The sequence below is a fragment of the Toxotes jaculatrix genome, chromosome 17, assembly GCF_017976425.1.
Source record: "Toxotes jaculatrix isolate fToxJac2 chromosome 17, fToxJac2.pri, whole genome shotgun sequence".
Taxonomy (NCBI): Eukaryota; Metazoa; Chordata; class Actinopteri; family Toxotidae; genus Toxotes; species Toxotes jaculatrix.
The window spans coordinates 9,147,342-9,163,976 of NC_054410.1; the positions used below are offsets into that span (position 1 = coordinate 9,147,342).

The 16,635-nt window shown below is 41.4% G+C and overlaps 1 protein-coding gene across 2 annotated transcripts in view; it reads left to right on the top strand.

Moving 5' to 3' along the window:
- The first annotated feature begins 4,659 nt into the window (after positions 1-4,659).
- The window catches only part of spred1 (sprouty related EVH1 domain containing 1), a 36,217-nt gene continuing 24,241 nt past the window's right edge, over positions 4,660-16,635 (top strand). For both annotated transcript variants that reach the window (XR_005896212.1, XM_041060227.1), the window contains exons 1-2: positions 4,660-5,368; positions 16,189-16,459. Coding sequence is in view for 1 of the 2 variants with exons in the window: in XM_041060227.1 (XP_040916161.1) it covers positions 5,337-5,368; positions 16,189-16,459 (303 nt within the window). In the remaining variant the exon portion in view is untranslated. The remainder of the gene's footprint in view (positions 5,369-16,188; positions 16,460-16,635) is intronic.

Genomic DNA, 16,635 nt, shown 5'->3' on the forward strand with positions numbered 1-16,635 from the left:
ACAGCTGGGGGGGGGGGGGGGCTTATTGTTACTTGATTTTCATTGCAAAATGTGAGTAAGTGTGTGTGTATAGGTCGTTTTGAATGACGGGATGTTTTGGGAACAGGGAAACTATCTGAATACTCTCCCAAAGAGTAATATGAGGAGTCATGTCTGAGTCAGACTTTTTCACTCACTGATTCCATCTCGTTTTGATGTTGAATAAACACTTTACAGTGAAAATTAATTGTTGTCTTTTTTTGTGGATAAAAAACCATTAAAACCTGACTATACTACTCTCATGTCTGCAAATTAAATATACAGACATAACAAGACACAAAGATTGCAAAGAGAGGAAAACTACAAGCTAGCCTGGCTGTGTCCAAAGATAACTAAATCCACCTACCAGCACCTTTGTTTAATCTGCACAAAAACTTTAGTGCATAAACATCACAATGTGGTTTTATGGGGGGTTATGTGCCGAACTATTTTCTGTTCAGGCTAGCTATTTCCCCCTGTTTCCAGCCTTTGTGCTAAGCTGTAACAAATGGCTGCTAGTGGTAGCTTCATATGTACCATACATTCATAACAGTGGTACCTCTCTACTCATTTAACTTTCAGCCAGAAAAACAAATAAGAGTATTTCTCAGAATTTCAAATTATTTTTTAAAGCTTGTTGTTTTAATACCAACATATGATAACATGATAACAGAGAGAATGTTTCCCTAGACCTCTTTTCTATCTTGTTTTCTGCATGTAAATGCACACAAACGCCTGCACATGCATGTATGTGCCCACATACACACACCCACAAATACACAGCGAAACTTCTTCCCCTGCGTCTCTCATGCTGCTCCTTCTCATCCCCATGAGAATGGTAAATAGTCATCTGTAACTTCCTCTCCAACATATTCATTAATCCCTTCTATCCTGTGGGGCTGGATGATGATTACAGGGAAGCCAACTGAAGCCGCCCAAATAAACACCCCTCAGGCAGCAACAAAGGCCTGTCCACCTCACCCTAAACACAGCTTCCCTGGCTAGATCAGGTTTCAATCAAGCCCACGCACAACACACAAACAATACGAAGAAACAGAGTCTCGAGCACTGAAAAAGCTAACTGCGACTGAAACCAATTTAGTTTCCCATTTTTGTAGTTGAGACGTCAGCAACTGGTGCAAATTTACTGTGAAGCAGATCTTAAACGACAGCTGTAATCAAACCTGCTTTTAAACCTAACAGTAAATCTAAAGTGAACTATCTCAGCCCAATACATGTAATATCTAATATGTTAAAAGCAGTTCAGCATACAATCTGAAACAAAATCTTTCTTTAAAGTACAGTACTACACATTTGGTTTCTGTTAATTCTAAGCATAAGCATAGCACATAACTTATTTCCTTCTACAACAACCTCCAGTGTGGTTTTTGGATGCTTGCATAGTTCACATTCTGGCCATTTACAGAACCTAGACAATTCCAGAGATGTGTTTCTCTCAAGGGCTTTGCAGTCATAATGACCTTCCATCTGAAGCAACATCCTTGTGCACGGTCACAAGACCGGCTCTTTAAGTTTGACATACTTTACTCATCTAGTTGTCCACATCCATCTCTCTTCTAAGACATTCTTAGAACTGAATAATTGAAAAATAAAATCCCTTCATGCTGCTTAAATAACATAGGATTTTTAGTCAATATTCTGAGGACGATGAAGTAATACAATAAATGTTTGCATCTTTAGTTCCACACTGGTCATGTGCATGTACACACAGTCAGAAAGAGAGGGAGAGATAGTTCAGAGCACATAGTCAAACATGCCTGAAGGGCCCTCACACTTCCTTTCCCTCTAGCCACTACACCTTTTCTACTCACCACCCTGCAATTAGCGTGCCTAAAAGTTGCAGGCTTCCGAGGCCAGGCCCACACTAATCATAGGTATGCATTGTTGTGTTCAGCTGCCAGGTCTTTAAAAATCAGCACCTCTTGTTTAAGCCACACCTCTTGATCCAGATTGCCAAGAGTCCACTGCCGTCCAATAGGTCTCGCAGCTAAACTGGAAAGGATCCTCTCTGGAAGCTCTACAGGTGTGTGTTTTTAAGAATGGAGAGAAACAACATTTTACCACTCTGAAAACCACAGATTCCACACATCAACAAAAAGACATGCACCTAAACTTGATTAAAGTAATTAATCTAGACAAGGGAAGGAAGTAACGCAAAAATATAGCAGAGGATCTTTCGATTAGGTTATTTACCAAGAGTTGTCATCAGCCATCTCCAGTCTTTCTCACTGGATGAAGCCTCTGCAGGCTGTATGGCGGCAACTACACAGACACTGAATTTCCTTTCCATAGTTGCCGTACAAAGAGAGGCCTTCACTTCTCCTCTCTTGTGACCAGAGGCTGCTTGGTCTGCTGGGAGCTGGTGATCAGATCACCTGTGTTTTTTAAGGTCATCTGATTCTAGTCATCATGATCCAATACTAGGAATGAATCTTCCATACTATCTTCACAAAAAGTGGCCATGGACAAATGCTTTAGCATTTTTTGATATATCTTGAGCTACATAAGTTTGTCCCTCTTCATGGTAAGGTTGCTGAATTCTCCATGTTGAAACATGTCATACCCCATTCTGTCAAGGACACATTTGTCTGTGAATTTACAACTTATCAGTACAATTTAATCATCACATTCTGTTTATGTATTATCTGCAAACAGCAGCATCACGGTCACACACCTACACAGGCCTACACAGACTAATTAGGATTCAAGTCAAAGTCAGAAGTAAGCTTTAATTTATGTATTTCAAGTTTTAACTTATATCCCAAGTCAGATTTTAAAGGCCTCAAGTTCATAAGTGGAATAACAAGTCAAATCCAATAAAAAGGCGAAGTAGTTTGTAAAATGGCTGTTAGTGCTGAAGTAATCACTAAGAAATTAAGAAACATGACCAAACACAAATCACATCAGACTATGATCTGCAAATTATTTCAACCATCTTCCTGAAAGTCAACCAAGGTTATATTTGTGCTGGACTCTGCTGAATGAGGTTTGTGTTGAGCTAAACACATCCTTTATTCTGCAGATGCTTGTTGCCAATACAGGAATGTTAGCTTGTTTACCATCTTAAAGAGAATTGTGATGACCCTGATTGCATTTAGCGAGGGATGCCTCTGTTAGCTAAACATCCTGTTGCCTTGTTCAAGTACACTACAGTGTGTTGTGTGCAGTGTGTGAAAAACACAGGAAATGCACTAGGGCCATCCACATTTCTGAGATGAGAAAGAAGGCTGACTTCCTGAACTCTGAATACTCTAAAGGATTCAAACATGCTAGTGGGAAAATTCATGGTCACTGCTTTTTCTGCTCTATTTGAAACAAGGGACACTTTATTGGGGCTTACAAGTCCCAATAAAGTATCATGACATACCAAAGGAAGTCTACAATATGTGTCAGGGCTGTACATGTGAGGGTCCTGCATGCATGGGCTATCTTATATACAGTGACACTGAGGGATATTTTATATGGCTGCAACATAAGGCTGTGGCCAAGCTGTATGAAAGCCAGAGAAATACAAAGAAACTTCTCACACAACATGCTGTCACTATGACAACCAGGCAGAATCATTTAGCCTGATCTCTTGCCATTCCACAAAGCAGAGAAATCCAATAGCATTTAAGTCTTACGCAACCGGGCCACCGATTTGCTCTGCAAGGCTTTTAACACATTTGCGAATAAGATTCATAGGTGCATTCATGGATTCTTCTGGCAACTTCTTAGGCTGTTTTATTTTGGAGGGTGCTCCAGATGTCTAGAGGTAGTCTGGGGTGCAAGGTGGGGCAACTTTAACTACATCACTAGAGCTCTTTTTTTTATGTATTTTACTTCCCTCTCCAACCAAATTTGCTAGTGCTAGCTCAAAACACCTGTTTGTGGCTGAGTGGTGATGAAGGTTAATCTCATGTCTCATTTTTTATTTACCATTATAGGCTATTGCATTACTGAAACCATACCACACTCTGCCATTTCAAACTAGCCCTCAAAATAGATTACAGCCGTGTCTCAGAAAATATCCTCATTTTCTGACTTGCCTTTTTCCTACCCTTTCACTTTACATTTAGCCTTTACTGAATACTAATACTAATAATACAAAGGTTCTGCCATAGAAATACTACCTTGTCTTTAGCCATACAAATCATGAAGGGGATCTGATGTAATTCCACGTGCTGCAGCAGTCGTGCCTGTGTACATTTAAAGCAATTTCCCACAGTTTCACATTGAGATTTTAAAATATGTTCGGGGGCGGTAAATCACGGTAAAACTGGTTAATGAAACAAAACAACAGAATTTGTTAATGGCCAAGTCTGTGTGTCAGCCCAAGTCCTTCCTCCGGATTATTTTCTACTTTGCGTGCTATCACACAGACGCTTCCCTCTTGTATCAATGCGTGATTGAAGGGAAACTTCTTTTGGGAAGTGCGGGGACTACTTTAGGTCAACTTTAGAAAGAAACACTCCTAATTTACTGCACATCGCAACGAGGGAACGTGTTTTAGTGCAATATACGTAAGACTTCAACAAGATACAATAAATTATGTGGTGGTTGAGTATATTTTATCGCAAAAGTGTTATGTTTTTACTACGTCGCGGAAGGATCTAATTTTCTCAAGCGAGGGTCGACACATCCGCCCAGTTTTCCGATGTTTCATTCCCCCCGAGTTGAAAATGGAGTTCGATTAAAGCAGATGTCCAGCAACTTCTCAAGGAAATCTCAAGTCTATACGTTTTTACTTTTACGCATCAGTGTTGATACTGAAAACAGCTGAACCGATTTGGGCTTTGGATGCCTTTACTTCAGATCACTCGGACACGTTGACGGAGCAACGCTACACAGCGCTTTTTCAAGTGTTGTCCTGGACCTGAAGTTGGCGAATGGATGCTCGACAGCCAGCCATAAATAACCTACCAAACGTTACGGTCTACAACGATCTCTGCATTTTTTGAGGATCTAAACGCATTTTTGCAAAGCGGGGATCTGTGTTTGTTGAAGAGGATGATGCCGATGGCCCATTTGTTGTGGTCGGATTTTACTTCCAGGGAGGATAAAATGAATCAACGGTTGTCATTCCTCCTCGCGATTTAACGTTAGTTCCAGCCAGCAAAGCTAACGTTAAGCTAGCTTCACTTGGTTTTCACAGGGACGCTTAGTTAGGCATGCCCCTTTGTACATCGTTTACTTACTATCCAAAATAGGGGTGATTTCTATATGTGAAGAAAAATGGTGATATTTGTGGTATTTTATCCCGCCGTCACTGCGTCGTCGATGCTATTGCTAGGATTTGGATCCCCGTGAGGAAAAAAATGAGTGAAGATTCAACAAATCCAAACAACGAGTGAGTATCGTTTATACATTTTCTCCATTTACATGTACAACACACAGCTGCAATAATAACTACTTACACATCTTTTGATATTAACACACGCTTTGCTCGGTGAGCAATGCACTGCCTCAGTTTCCAATGACATTTCTAACCGATCAGGGCTGGTATTTTATCACCTTGCTTTACTAATATTAACAGTAAGAAACACAGACGTCTAATCGTTCTGTTTGGATAGCTTTGTCTGGCTATTAGAAAGATACTCCATGGATTACATTATGAGAATAAGAAGAATAGTGTCTGACAAGCAATGGTATAGGCCCATAGTAAAAATGCCATCTTATTCTTAATAATGTTCGTGTTATAATTGAGCTAACTGACATGTATGCTGTGAGAATTCGTAGTAAGCCACTGTTTTTTAGGCATATTAATGATTACCTATATGGGATTCAGTAAACTGGTAAATTATATGCCAAGGATCTTTATTATTACATATAGTGATCTGATCACTCGTTGTAGACACACACACAGCAATAATGCGGTCGGAATAATAATTTTGTATACATGTCAGTTCAGCGCATGATGATCAGATAGCGTTACATTGACAAGCTAGATCTGTGTGTAACTGTTGTCCGCCATGATTTCGGAACATAATCATCGATAAAAATCGTGCAGCTCATCTTGGTATTTCAGTCCAGCCTTTCTTTACTGAAAAGCCTTTGAGCTGATTGCGGCAATGTCCGCGTTGAAAAGCTGAAGATGCCATTTTTTTTTCTCAATCACACTCATTTACATATTACAATCCCCATTCATAAAAACGCATAAAAAAGGCGTCATATTCACGCCCAAACCCCCACAACCCTTGGATATCGATTTAAATCTGTACATTAGGTGTTTTAGTGCACGTCGCGCCGATTTCAAGTCGCGTTTTGGTATTGTTTTAATGGGCTGATCCCTTGTGTGCGCTTGTTGACAGTCAGTGAGAAATATCTGCTTCGGGAGGTGCTGCGGTCACATGATCCCCTCCATTCATAAAGTACCTGCCTGCCCATTCACAGCACTGTACAGTGTTTCGCATTGCACCGACGATCACACAATGCTCACATTTCCTGCATTTACTGCACAAAGCATCACATATTTAACAGCAGCGCTTGTCTGCTAGTCGTTTATTTTGCATAAGCGTTTTATTTAACCGACGTTTCTTCACTGTGTCAGAGGATTTTCTTTGATAATGTATTTGTCACAGAGGAAGTCATATGCCCTTTTCAGCCATTTACAGTGTCATGGTTTAATGTTCGAAACACACCCATGTTTCTCCATTCCATCTATCTGGTCTTTATGAGGTTGATTGATTTAATACATGGAGGCTTTGTCCTTGAACTACACTTGTTTTTTATGTAAAATATGTCATGGAGATTTTTTTTCCTCATATCAAGTCACACCAAATGCATTACAATAAAACCGCTAAACCTCTGTTGATAAGGTATTGTAGGGATATTTACCTGAGTTCATTTTTGTAATTAGTCATGATTTAGCTCCGATTGTGTAATAACCTAGCATGTTTGATGCTAGTGGGAACGGTTTGAGTAATCATCTGAGCACATTTTTTTCATTGTATTAACCTTTAGTGAGGGTGATCAGATTGAAATATAACATTTTTTTGAATTTGATGTGACTCCTCACAATAACCTCATGGATTCCTCAAGGCCCCCCAGGCCCCACTTGGGGAACTACTGCCATAGGCTGCAGATCATCAGTGGTGTGCATGCTTCAGTGTATACTGTGGGTGGGTACAGTGGGTTTGTTCCACACTGCATGATGGTAGCATCTAAGATGGCGAAGTGATCCAAACATTGTTGCTATGATTCCACCACCTTTCTGGCTGTTGTATGATTCATAGTATTGGAGTGAACAGAATACCAAGTGTTGCCTGAGCCATTCATTTTTGCTGAGGAGAGCCTCCTTAATATGATATTTCTAATGACATGGCTGTTCACTAGAAAATCTGATATTTTCTGTCTTGTGTAATTTTTTTCTCCAGTGTCAGTGATAATAATCAAGATGTTTTCCAGTGTTCCTTTTTTAAATTGTGACATGGTGCTCTCTTCCATTGATAAGACGGACTCTTTGATGAGTCATTTGCTAAACCCTGAAAGAAATCTGCCTTTTCTACAGTAGATGGAAATTGTTTGTCTTAACCCTTGGATAGCACTGGTTATCTTTTGACTTTATGCTTCCGTGTACAAGTGTCATTAAGGAAAACTGCACTTTTTCTCCTGTAGCCTGCACCGTAAACATTTTAATTTGAAAATCTCCACGAAATGTGTGAGATAGTCCTCAAGTGGTTTTGTCTGAATGATGGGTGGTAAGCCAAGCTGGTGAACACACAGCACACCCTTTGCTGAGAACATGTTACTTGGCCTCGGTGCAACTACGTTCACAAGGCTTAAAAGACAAGAAGGCACATAAAGCTTTGTCAGGTTTTGGTTTGCATCGGCTCCGGGGTGTGTGTTGGCGTGCAGAGTGTGGTGTAATGTAAGGCTAATGTGAATTTTGCAGAGAAGGACTATGGTCATGCGAAGAGAAGTGGGAGATTTATAAAAGTATGTGAAAGCAGCCTCTCTGAAAGTCATGTTTATCTAAAATATTTATCTCAGCCAAGGCAGTGGCCTATTGAGGTGTGCTGTACTTGTATCTTTTGTCTGTGTATTGTAGATGCTCTTTTTTTATTTTTGAAAACATAGACAAATTTAAGTTTCTGTCTGTCTTCCCTCAGTTTTTTCTTGAAGAAAACTAGAAATCAAACAGGCGATAATGTATATTTAAGTTTGTGTGTACCTACAGACTGATTTTGCTAAGATTATTGGGGCCCTCATCCATTTTTATCAGTGAAGGTCAGTTGCCTCTATACTCCACTGAACACGCACAGGGTATGGCCTCATTGTTTTAGATTCCTGCAGTTCTGTGGTATTCTCTGTTGCCAGTCAGGTGATCTTCAGTGATTGCTCTCTCTGTGTCCTCTTCCTATCTGTGTGATTGATTTGACAGCTCAGCGTTTTATCTGCCAATGTGGGTGTCGTGATCTTATCACCTGAGGGCTGTTTCGCACTCCCATTCCTGTTGCCGAGCTTTCCAAACACATTCCTCCCAAACAGCCCCCATCATGTCCTGAAACGACAAAGGGAGACAGCTACTTCAGCTGTTAGGGCTAGTGCTTTATGGTCTGGTTAATTGCCTATATCCTGTGGCCCTTATGTTAAGCTAAATAATTTCCTGGACCCTTTTATAGATAGTATTATTTGGGGTTATTGCCAGTTGTTGACTATGACCTCCATGAACACTTAGCTTTACTAGCTGGCCAAGTCTAAGCTACAGACACATCTTACCTTTCACAAAGTCTGCTGAGCTGAACACATCTTTGGTTTTGCTTCTGTATTCTTTTGAGGAAGTGTTGCTTGTGACTACGGTGGTTAACAGAGCCTAATAAAATGTGTTATTTGACAATATACTTGAGGGTACATTTTACTTTACGGGTTGATAGACATGTTAACACATTTTATTAGATTTAGTTTTAGATTTAAGATAAATATGCTCTACATTGTAGAAATTAAGGTTTCACTTTTTTTTCACTCATACTTTAATTTTACTCTACTTCGTTATTTTGCATATAGAATATTTATGCCCTAGTGTCACACATTACATTAGAAGCTGTTCTGTATTGTTTCTTTGATTAATGACAATGATCCTCTGTATAACCAGAGGGCTTGGACTGTCTGTAACTGAGACAAGCCAACAAACTGAACAGGCCTTGTATAGTGGTGGACTGTTCCATTCCCATGGCCAGATTTGGGCCTGGATTCTGTGTATTTTAAACCCGAGCCACTTCCCTCTTATAATTTTCATTTCCTCTTCAAGTATTTTAGGAGCAGGCATAAACTGGCGTTAAATGTCAGCAGTGTATTTAGAGCATATTTCAAAACAGTGTTCTTATTTTCAAGACAAAGACTGGTGTGGATCAATGCTGTGTATGTCAGCTGTTAAGCCTATACTAAAAAAACTTGATGATATTTTTCTTTTTTTGTGTCTTTGTGTTTTGGGCTTGTCTTTAATTCTTTGTCAAGGAGGGCCTCTGATGTTCACAGACCATATCTCAATGCCTCTAAGAAGTGCTTTTAGCACTAAGTGTCTGAATTATGGATATTGTTTTCAGTTGTGCTGCATGCGGGAGCATGAAGGCTGGGCCTTGTTGTGAGCTCTTTGCTGCAGCTGGGCTGAGATGGTTCTTTCCTGCGAGGCCACAGACATAAAAGGGCACAGATGTAAATCCTAAACCTTGTGTCTTTGATTGAGTTTCCAAATGCTTTGAAAACAGGAAGGGGTTTCTGTGTGTGCGTCTGTGCTCACACACTTGTGTGTTTATTTCTCTGGGAACATTTGGCATGTGTATGGCTTTCTGGGAGAGATAGGCCTGCATCCTAGATGAGTGAGTTTAATCAAACATTGCTTTATATCATCAAATAAATGAATTAATGAGTCACATTTTCAAATTGGATTAAAATTGGAAGCCTGTAAGAACATGTATTTTTATCTGCTCAGTAAACTTTTGATCAGATTTTGTCCTGTTTAGAAGCTATATTTAGAACTTGGAACAGATCTTTATTGGTTGGTAAAAGCGTTTCCTGATTCCTCTAATTCCTAGAAGCCAAGGTTCAGTGGAAAGCTACTTGAATGTGAATCTAATTGATTTTCAAGATGGTCTAATAGGTTGGTTTGTAACGTTTATGGTAATGGTGATGATGATGTTACGATATTCCCAACAATGGGGCATGCTGTTATGATTTACAGCTTCTCATAGCAGTTTCTCTTAACATCTATGGGCCTTCATCATGGTTTGGTGGTTTATTCTTCCTAGTTGCTCCTGAGATGTGTTGATAGTTTCTCCCACAGCTAGACGGCTGCCTTGTCCCTTCAGCTTCCCATCTTCCCCTCAGTTTCAGAGTAACTATAACAAGTAGAGGCTGAGGTCCCTGGGGACTACTCTTAGATCAAAGCAGACCAGAGACACCGCAGCATTCGAAATTTGTGGTTCCTCTTTTTTTTTTTTTTTTTTGGTAATGGCAAGCGCAAGGTTTTAATTTTCCAAATGCTTGTGGTTCAAATTAAGATCATCTCAATATGTGCCTTGATTGATGTTTGAGAATAGTTTTTTGGCATTTGATACACATATGGGATTCTTTTGATTTATAGTGCCACAGCGCAGCAGCACCTAGATTATTGTTGTTGGGGTTACAGGCCCAATCCAGTAATAGAGGGGTTGGTTAGAAAGTCAGTGTCAGAAACCCTGTCTTAGTGAGCAGTTTTGACATTCATTTACTGATTTAGGTCTATCTTTGATTTGCTCTACAGGCTAATTTGACCCACTAACTGCAATATGTGATGTATGCTACAAGAAGTGACTATGATCAGTTAATTTGTCGTCATATTAGATGGTATTTCTGTGAAAGGATGGTGGTAAATTTGAAGTGTAGATTCACTGTGTGGTGCAGGAGCAGAGTAGGTTTGTTCTGTTTTTTTTTTTTCCCTGAGTCAGTTGGTAGCTAAGCTGAATGTTCTTGTGAGGGCGATGACTCACCAGCAGCCTGAGGTGTTGAGAGGAGATAGGGCAAATTTCTCTTTCACTTCTCTTTCTATAGCCAGCATATTAGTTTTCACTGTAGCTAATGCAGCAGGCTTGGTGTTTCTTTAGGCATTTGGCAATTGTCCCATTTTTGGTTCTGTTTTTATTAATGGCTAACAGACAGCCCCTTCAAAAGTGTCTTGCTCTGGAGCTATGTCATAATTTGCACTGCATCCATGTTAGGTCATATTGGTGTTTGTTTTGGGTATGTCTGCACCCTCGAGTTTGCCACTGGTTATTTAGGGGATTTGAACCGTGGATAATTGGCTAGCTAGTTTGCACCGTTCAGATTAGATGCACTGCTGGAATCGACGGTCGAGTCCCAGATTGCATGTTATTTATTTCTTCAATGAGGCGTGATCACAAGGAAGGAAACTGCACCACTTTATCCTCTTAGCTCCAAGTTACCATTTGTTAGCCTAAATTTTGGTTTTAGAGTGGAATATTTTTTTGGTGGATTACAATTTTTTGAATATATGCAATGAATACTTTTCTGCTTCACCATATCTGCAAGCCCTGGACTCATGCAGATCTTTTGGCAAGTTGATATACATTGAATACACTAAGAGTTTATTGTATTTTGGGCCAGGCTAAAGCTGTTAAGAAAATGTATAAGTATCAGATTTTATCTATGAGAACAGGTGTTATATAGCCACACATTTTAGTAAGCAAAGTGAATGAGTCACACCCAGAGTTGCTTTTTACGGCATCTTCCATTCCCCCCTCTGCTCCTAGTGATTGCTTTCCTTTCAGAGGATAATCTATAGAATCGGATTGGGATAAGTAGCTTGTGTTTATTTTCCCAATGATATTTTAATGAATTTCCCCCTCAAAAGTCCTGCAAGCCAAAGTGGTCTAGCGGAGCTTGACCGAGCTTGACAGCCTTCCTCCGGTTTTGATACAGGGTAGAGATGGGGAGGAAAGAGGGCGACTGGAAAAAAAGAGGTAGGGGGGACTTTTCTCCCCTTTTCTGATGCTAATGAAAGGAGGAATGGTTTTCCAGCTTTTAGCTTGCAGAGTGTGTCTCCCCTGCAGCATGCTCCGCTGCCTGGACATTGTGGGAGGACAAAACTCCAGGCCTGGGATCCAATAACGTGAAATTTCAGCAGAGAAGCGGCCATTGTGTAGAGAGAGGCAGCCAGGGAGGGGTTGGGTAGAGGGGGGGAGAGGGAGCGGAGGAAAGGGAGGGTGACTTGGCGAGCACCCAGGGCTCAGGCCACATCCTTTCCCTCTCTCCTCTCCTCCTGTACGCCTCCTCTTCCTTCTCCTCCTTCCCTTCTTCTCCCCCTCCTGTCTTTCTTCCCCCCCCCCCACCCCCATACCCCTGTTCTCCCCTTCTCTCCACTCCTCTTCAGGGTGGGAAGCCCAAGGCTGAGACAGGAGCAAAGCATGATGGCATGCTGGAGCCCAGTGAGCCATGGGCCGGAGCAGCAGACAAACGGCCACTTTGTCCACTTAGGAAATGGTTGTCCCAGGATCCCCCTTCTCCACCACACACTGGAGCAGCCGGCCTTGAGGCCCAGGCCTGCCTGGTCTGCACGTGCTCCCCCATCACACCTTCTATTTTTACAGTTTATTTCAAGTGGAGGCTAAATTCCAATTTAAATGATTTTTTACTCTTTGCCTTGACTTTAAATTAGGTTTATGATAGTAAGGTGCTGGTTATTTGGTTAGTGCATATATCATTTTGTGTAGATGCAGTAAAAGGCTAGGCACATCCTTTTTGTGAATAGAAAAGGCCATATACAAATGCGGGTGGGAGCTGTTGACTGTCACCTTGGTCTCCACCCTGTTCCCATCCACAGCCACCTCCTCCTCCTCCCCCCACAGTTCTTCGTTACACTCTCAACCCTCCCTCTGTTTTTCTCTCCTGCTTTTGGTCGGAAATGAAGTCAGTCATCCAGCAGAATAACTTGGAATAATTTGGAATGGGGGGTTCCATTCTCTCTGTCTCTCCCTCCTCCTTCCCCCTCTCTCCCCTTCTCGCAGGCCCAGGCCAGCTGATCTGCTTCCGCTCTCAATTGTGTGTCCAGTCGACTGTGTGCTCCCAGCAAGGGGCGTGGAGGCCAGCCTTTGTCTCCGCCATCCCACTCTGAACTTTGTGTGTGTTTTTGTGGTTTGCAGCAGGTTGTGCTCAAATATCTTTTTGGACGACATACTTTTTTACTGTTAAAAGAGAAAAAAAAAAGTTTTTTTTATGAGGAAGAAGAAGATGAGCGGATGGAACCTTTTTTATTCCCCTATTGCAAAGGTTTTGTTAAATGGGTCTAGTACACTTGGTTGAATTGAGTTTTGTGTTTGGTCTACAGGTTGCAGAAGTGTACCTTTGATTTGAATTATTTACAATTTTCTGATGATAATTATCAGTTTTTCTTGTAGGAATGGCTCCTATACTTAAAACTAGGTTAACATTGATGTTTTAAGCTAGATGCAAAAATGCACGTATACACAGTCCACTTAACTTCCTCTCTGCACCCAGCCCCCCTCTCTGTGAGTGTCATGGTTGCTGGCATGTGTGTGATGGTAGGTCTGAAGGGTCAGGCCCTGGTCATTGTGCCCTGGTCATGGCTGAGCGACACCACCGCCTGCCTTCTGTTCACCCCAGGGACCCCTGCCTGACTGACAGCCCCTCCTGCAATCATCACCCGCATCCTTTATTGGGGGCCATAGAGGGGTCTAACAGCAGCAGTTTCCCTCTTTTACTGCCTGTTATACTGCTCAAAAATAAATTTTTCTACGGTGGCAGGGGTTCTCATATAAGGTTAAGCACTACTTCTATGGCGTGGTTATAAGGTAGAACCAAAAAGGGTGTTGCTTGGAGGTTGCAAAGGGGAAGTAAGTTGTGGTTGTGTTTTTCTGTCAGTTTCCCACGAACAACCACTGTCGTCTAATCTCGGAGCAGCATGTGAGAGAGAAAACTGACGACTGTGGTATATATACATTTAGGTTGATAAGTGACTCATAATATTGGTCATTCAGTAAATTCTGTATCTGCTATTGTCCGGCCTTACTGGTTATTATTTATTCGTATGTCTTTTAATTGGCAGAATAGTTACTTTTCTTTGAAGCCGTACCCACATTTAGTGGCATAAAAATCACAACATAATATTTGAAAGTGTCCTTGGAATTTTGATGATTATAGTAGCAAAGGACTGGTGAAGCTTGCTGAAAATACAGACAGATTGTCATGGCATTGACTTTTAACACTCAGTAGTGAGCACAGTGCTACCATATTTAATATAATCACATTATGTAAGATTTTGATAGCCATTCAATCTAAGCAAACGACTTTTTGGATGTATTGATTAGTGTGGAGTTTTGGGAAGGTCTAAAACAGGAAAGATAATCAAGAACATGAAGTATATTTAGTGTGTGTGTTTGTGTGTTTGAACCGTTTTTTTCAAAAAGGCAATCTGTTTGGTCACTTGGTTTATTTTTCAGTTGCCCATATTTATCATACTCATCAATCCTTTGAGGGAACTTTGGTCAACTATTACCAGGTGCCAGGATATCAAAGCTTTCACATGAAAAAAAAACAGCTTCAGGTTTTATGCTCACTGGCTCTTAGATTAATTACTAACCAACAACGGACACTGAGGTTTGCCAAGGGTGTGGAAGGCAGGAGACCAAAGGTTAGCCTCATTGAGCAGGCCAAGATTTGGAGAGGAGAGGCAGTAAGGGGGAGAACGCAGCTTTTCTGCTATTGGAGCATGAGCTACTGCTTAACTATGTAATAAATTACATGTTGTCAGTCAGTGACATTTCACTCCCTAAATCACTGTTTCAAATTTGTCCACTGTCAAAGAAGAAATGCCTTTACAGAACATTTCAGACTGTGTGACGTCATCTTCATTGGTCAACCCGGATGTTGGCCAAAAAGCGATCTGTCACAGGAAGACATCCGGCAGTCACATTCTTCACTCACTTTTCCAATTTCTTTCAGCTCCCAGGTCTTCCTCAGTTTTTAATATGTTACCAGGAGTTTGTGAAAATGCAGCCCTCAGCACACCCTGACCTTTGTCATTTCCGGTGGCCCAGTGCAGTCTATGTTATCTAATCAGGAGAACATCTAACTCTGAGTGAAGGGACAGAGAGAAGCAAAAAGAGATGGGAACATCCACTGAAACTTAAATCCTTTCTTAATCCTGTGAATAATCACCCCCACATTTCATTCCTGCTTTCTGAAAACACAGAGTGTATGCTTTCCTTCAGTTACATAGGTAATGGAATGTATTACAGATGAACTTACAGTGTATTACCCCATAATTCAAAGCCCTAGTAGGTGACATGAGAGAGAAGAGTAAGACAGCTAGCAGCATTAGCATGGGAAATCAGAGTGGAAAAAGTGTGTTGTGAGCTGGAGCCTCCGTCATGCGTTGTCTAGTTTGAAACCACCTGCTTTAGGGGAAAGGTTGACAGTCAGCAGTGACCAGAGCTCGAACTTGCCCACATGGTCAGTCACCCTCTTGCTGGGGTTAAACATACACTGACGGCTTTAGGCTTTAGAAATAGTAGCCAAAAGTCTGTTATATCATGCACTAAAACCAAAATATACATCTGATTATAAGCTGAATCCTCTCGGACTCTGACTCTGACTCCTTCACATTCTATTTTCAGTTTTGTTTCGGGTTTTAGCCTAGCGTTTTGCTAGTAATAGCTGCTGTCATCACCTAGATTTCCCCTTAGCTTCGTTTGTTTTAAGCAAACTAATCTCAGAATCGGAGTGGTTCTTGTGTGATGTGGTTTGTGTTGCGCACTGAGTGAGAACAGTCAAACTTGGTGATGTGATGTAGACATTTTACACCTGTCTCCTTGCTGTATCTCACCTGTATGTCTATACAGTGTGTTCCTCACTACACATTTACTAACCATTTTGTGCAGGCTAAATGTGCTGAACTCTAACTCGTTTTTGCTTTGGTTCCGCTGTATAATGTGGGCTGATATTTGATGTGGGCTGTGTAGTTCTGATGAGGGTTTTGTGGTCCAGGTGAGATATTGTTTCAACAGAAAAAGCCTTCAAGAAAAAGACCACAATAGTAAAGTATTGGATGCTGATTACGACTAATTATGTTTATTAACAGCATTGCTTTTCTTTTGCTCCTCCCATGTCTCCTTATTCCTTCCACCCCCCTTGTCTTCCTCCCTTCCTCCTTCACAGTGACAGTTATGCGCGTGTGAGAGCAGTGGTCATGACTCGGGATGACTCCAGCGGTGGGTGGCTTCCCCTTGGGGGTGGAGGCCTTAGCTGTGTCACTGTCTATAAGGTCAGCCGGGCGGAGGACAGCAGCAGTACCCACAGTGGAGGCAGCGGAGGAAGCAGCAGCAACCTCAGCCCTTGTAGCCCCAGTCCTAGTCCCAGTCCCAGTCCCAGTCCTAGCCCCACTGCTGTGGAGTTCCACATCAAGGGCGAGAGGCTCAAAGACAAACTGGTAAGGGAACGTCTAGCTCATATACGTGAATATTCCTACTATACATGTAACAAGCTTGTTGATGCATTTGTTTTCTGTTATTTGGTCATTCCGCCATTTTCATGCACATTAAGGTGTATAGACCAGAGATGGTGCATTCTCTTCGATGAGATCACCATGAGCCCCCCCTTTCTCAG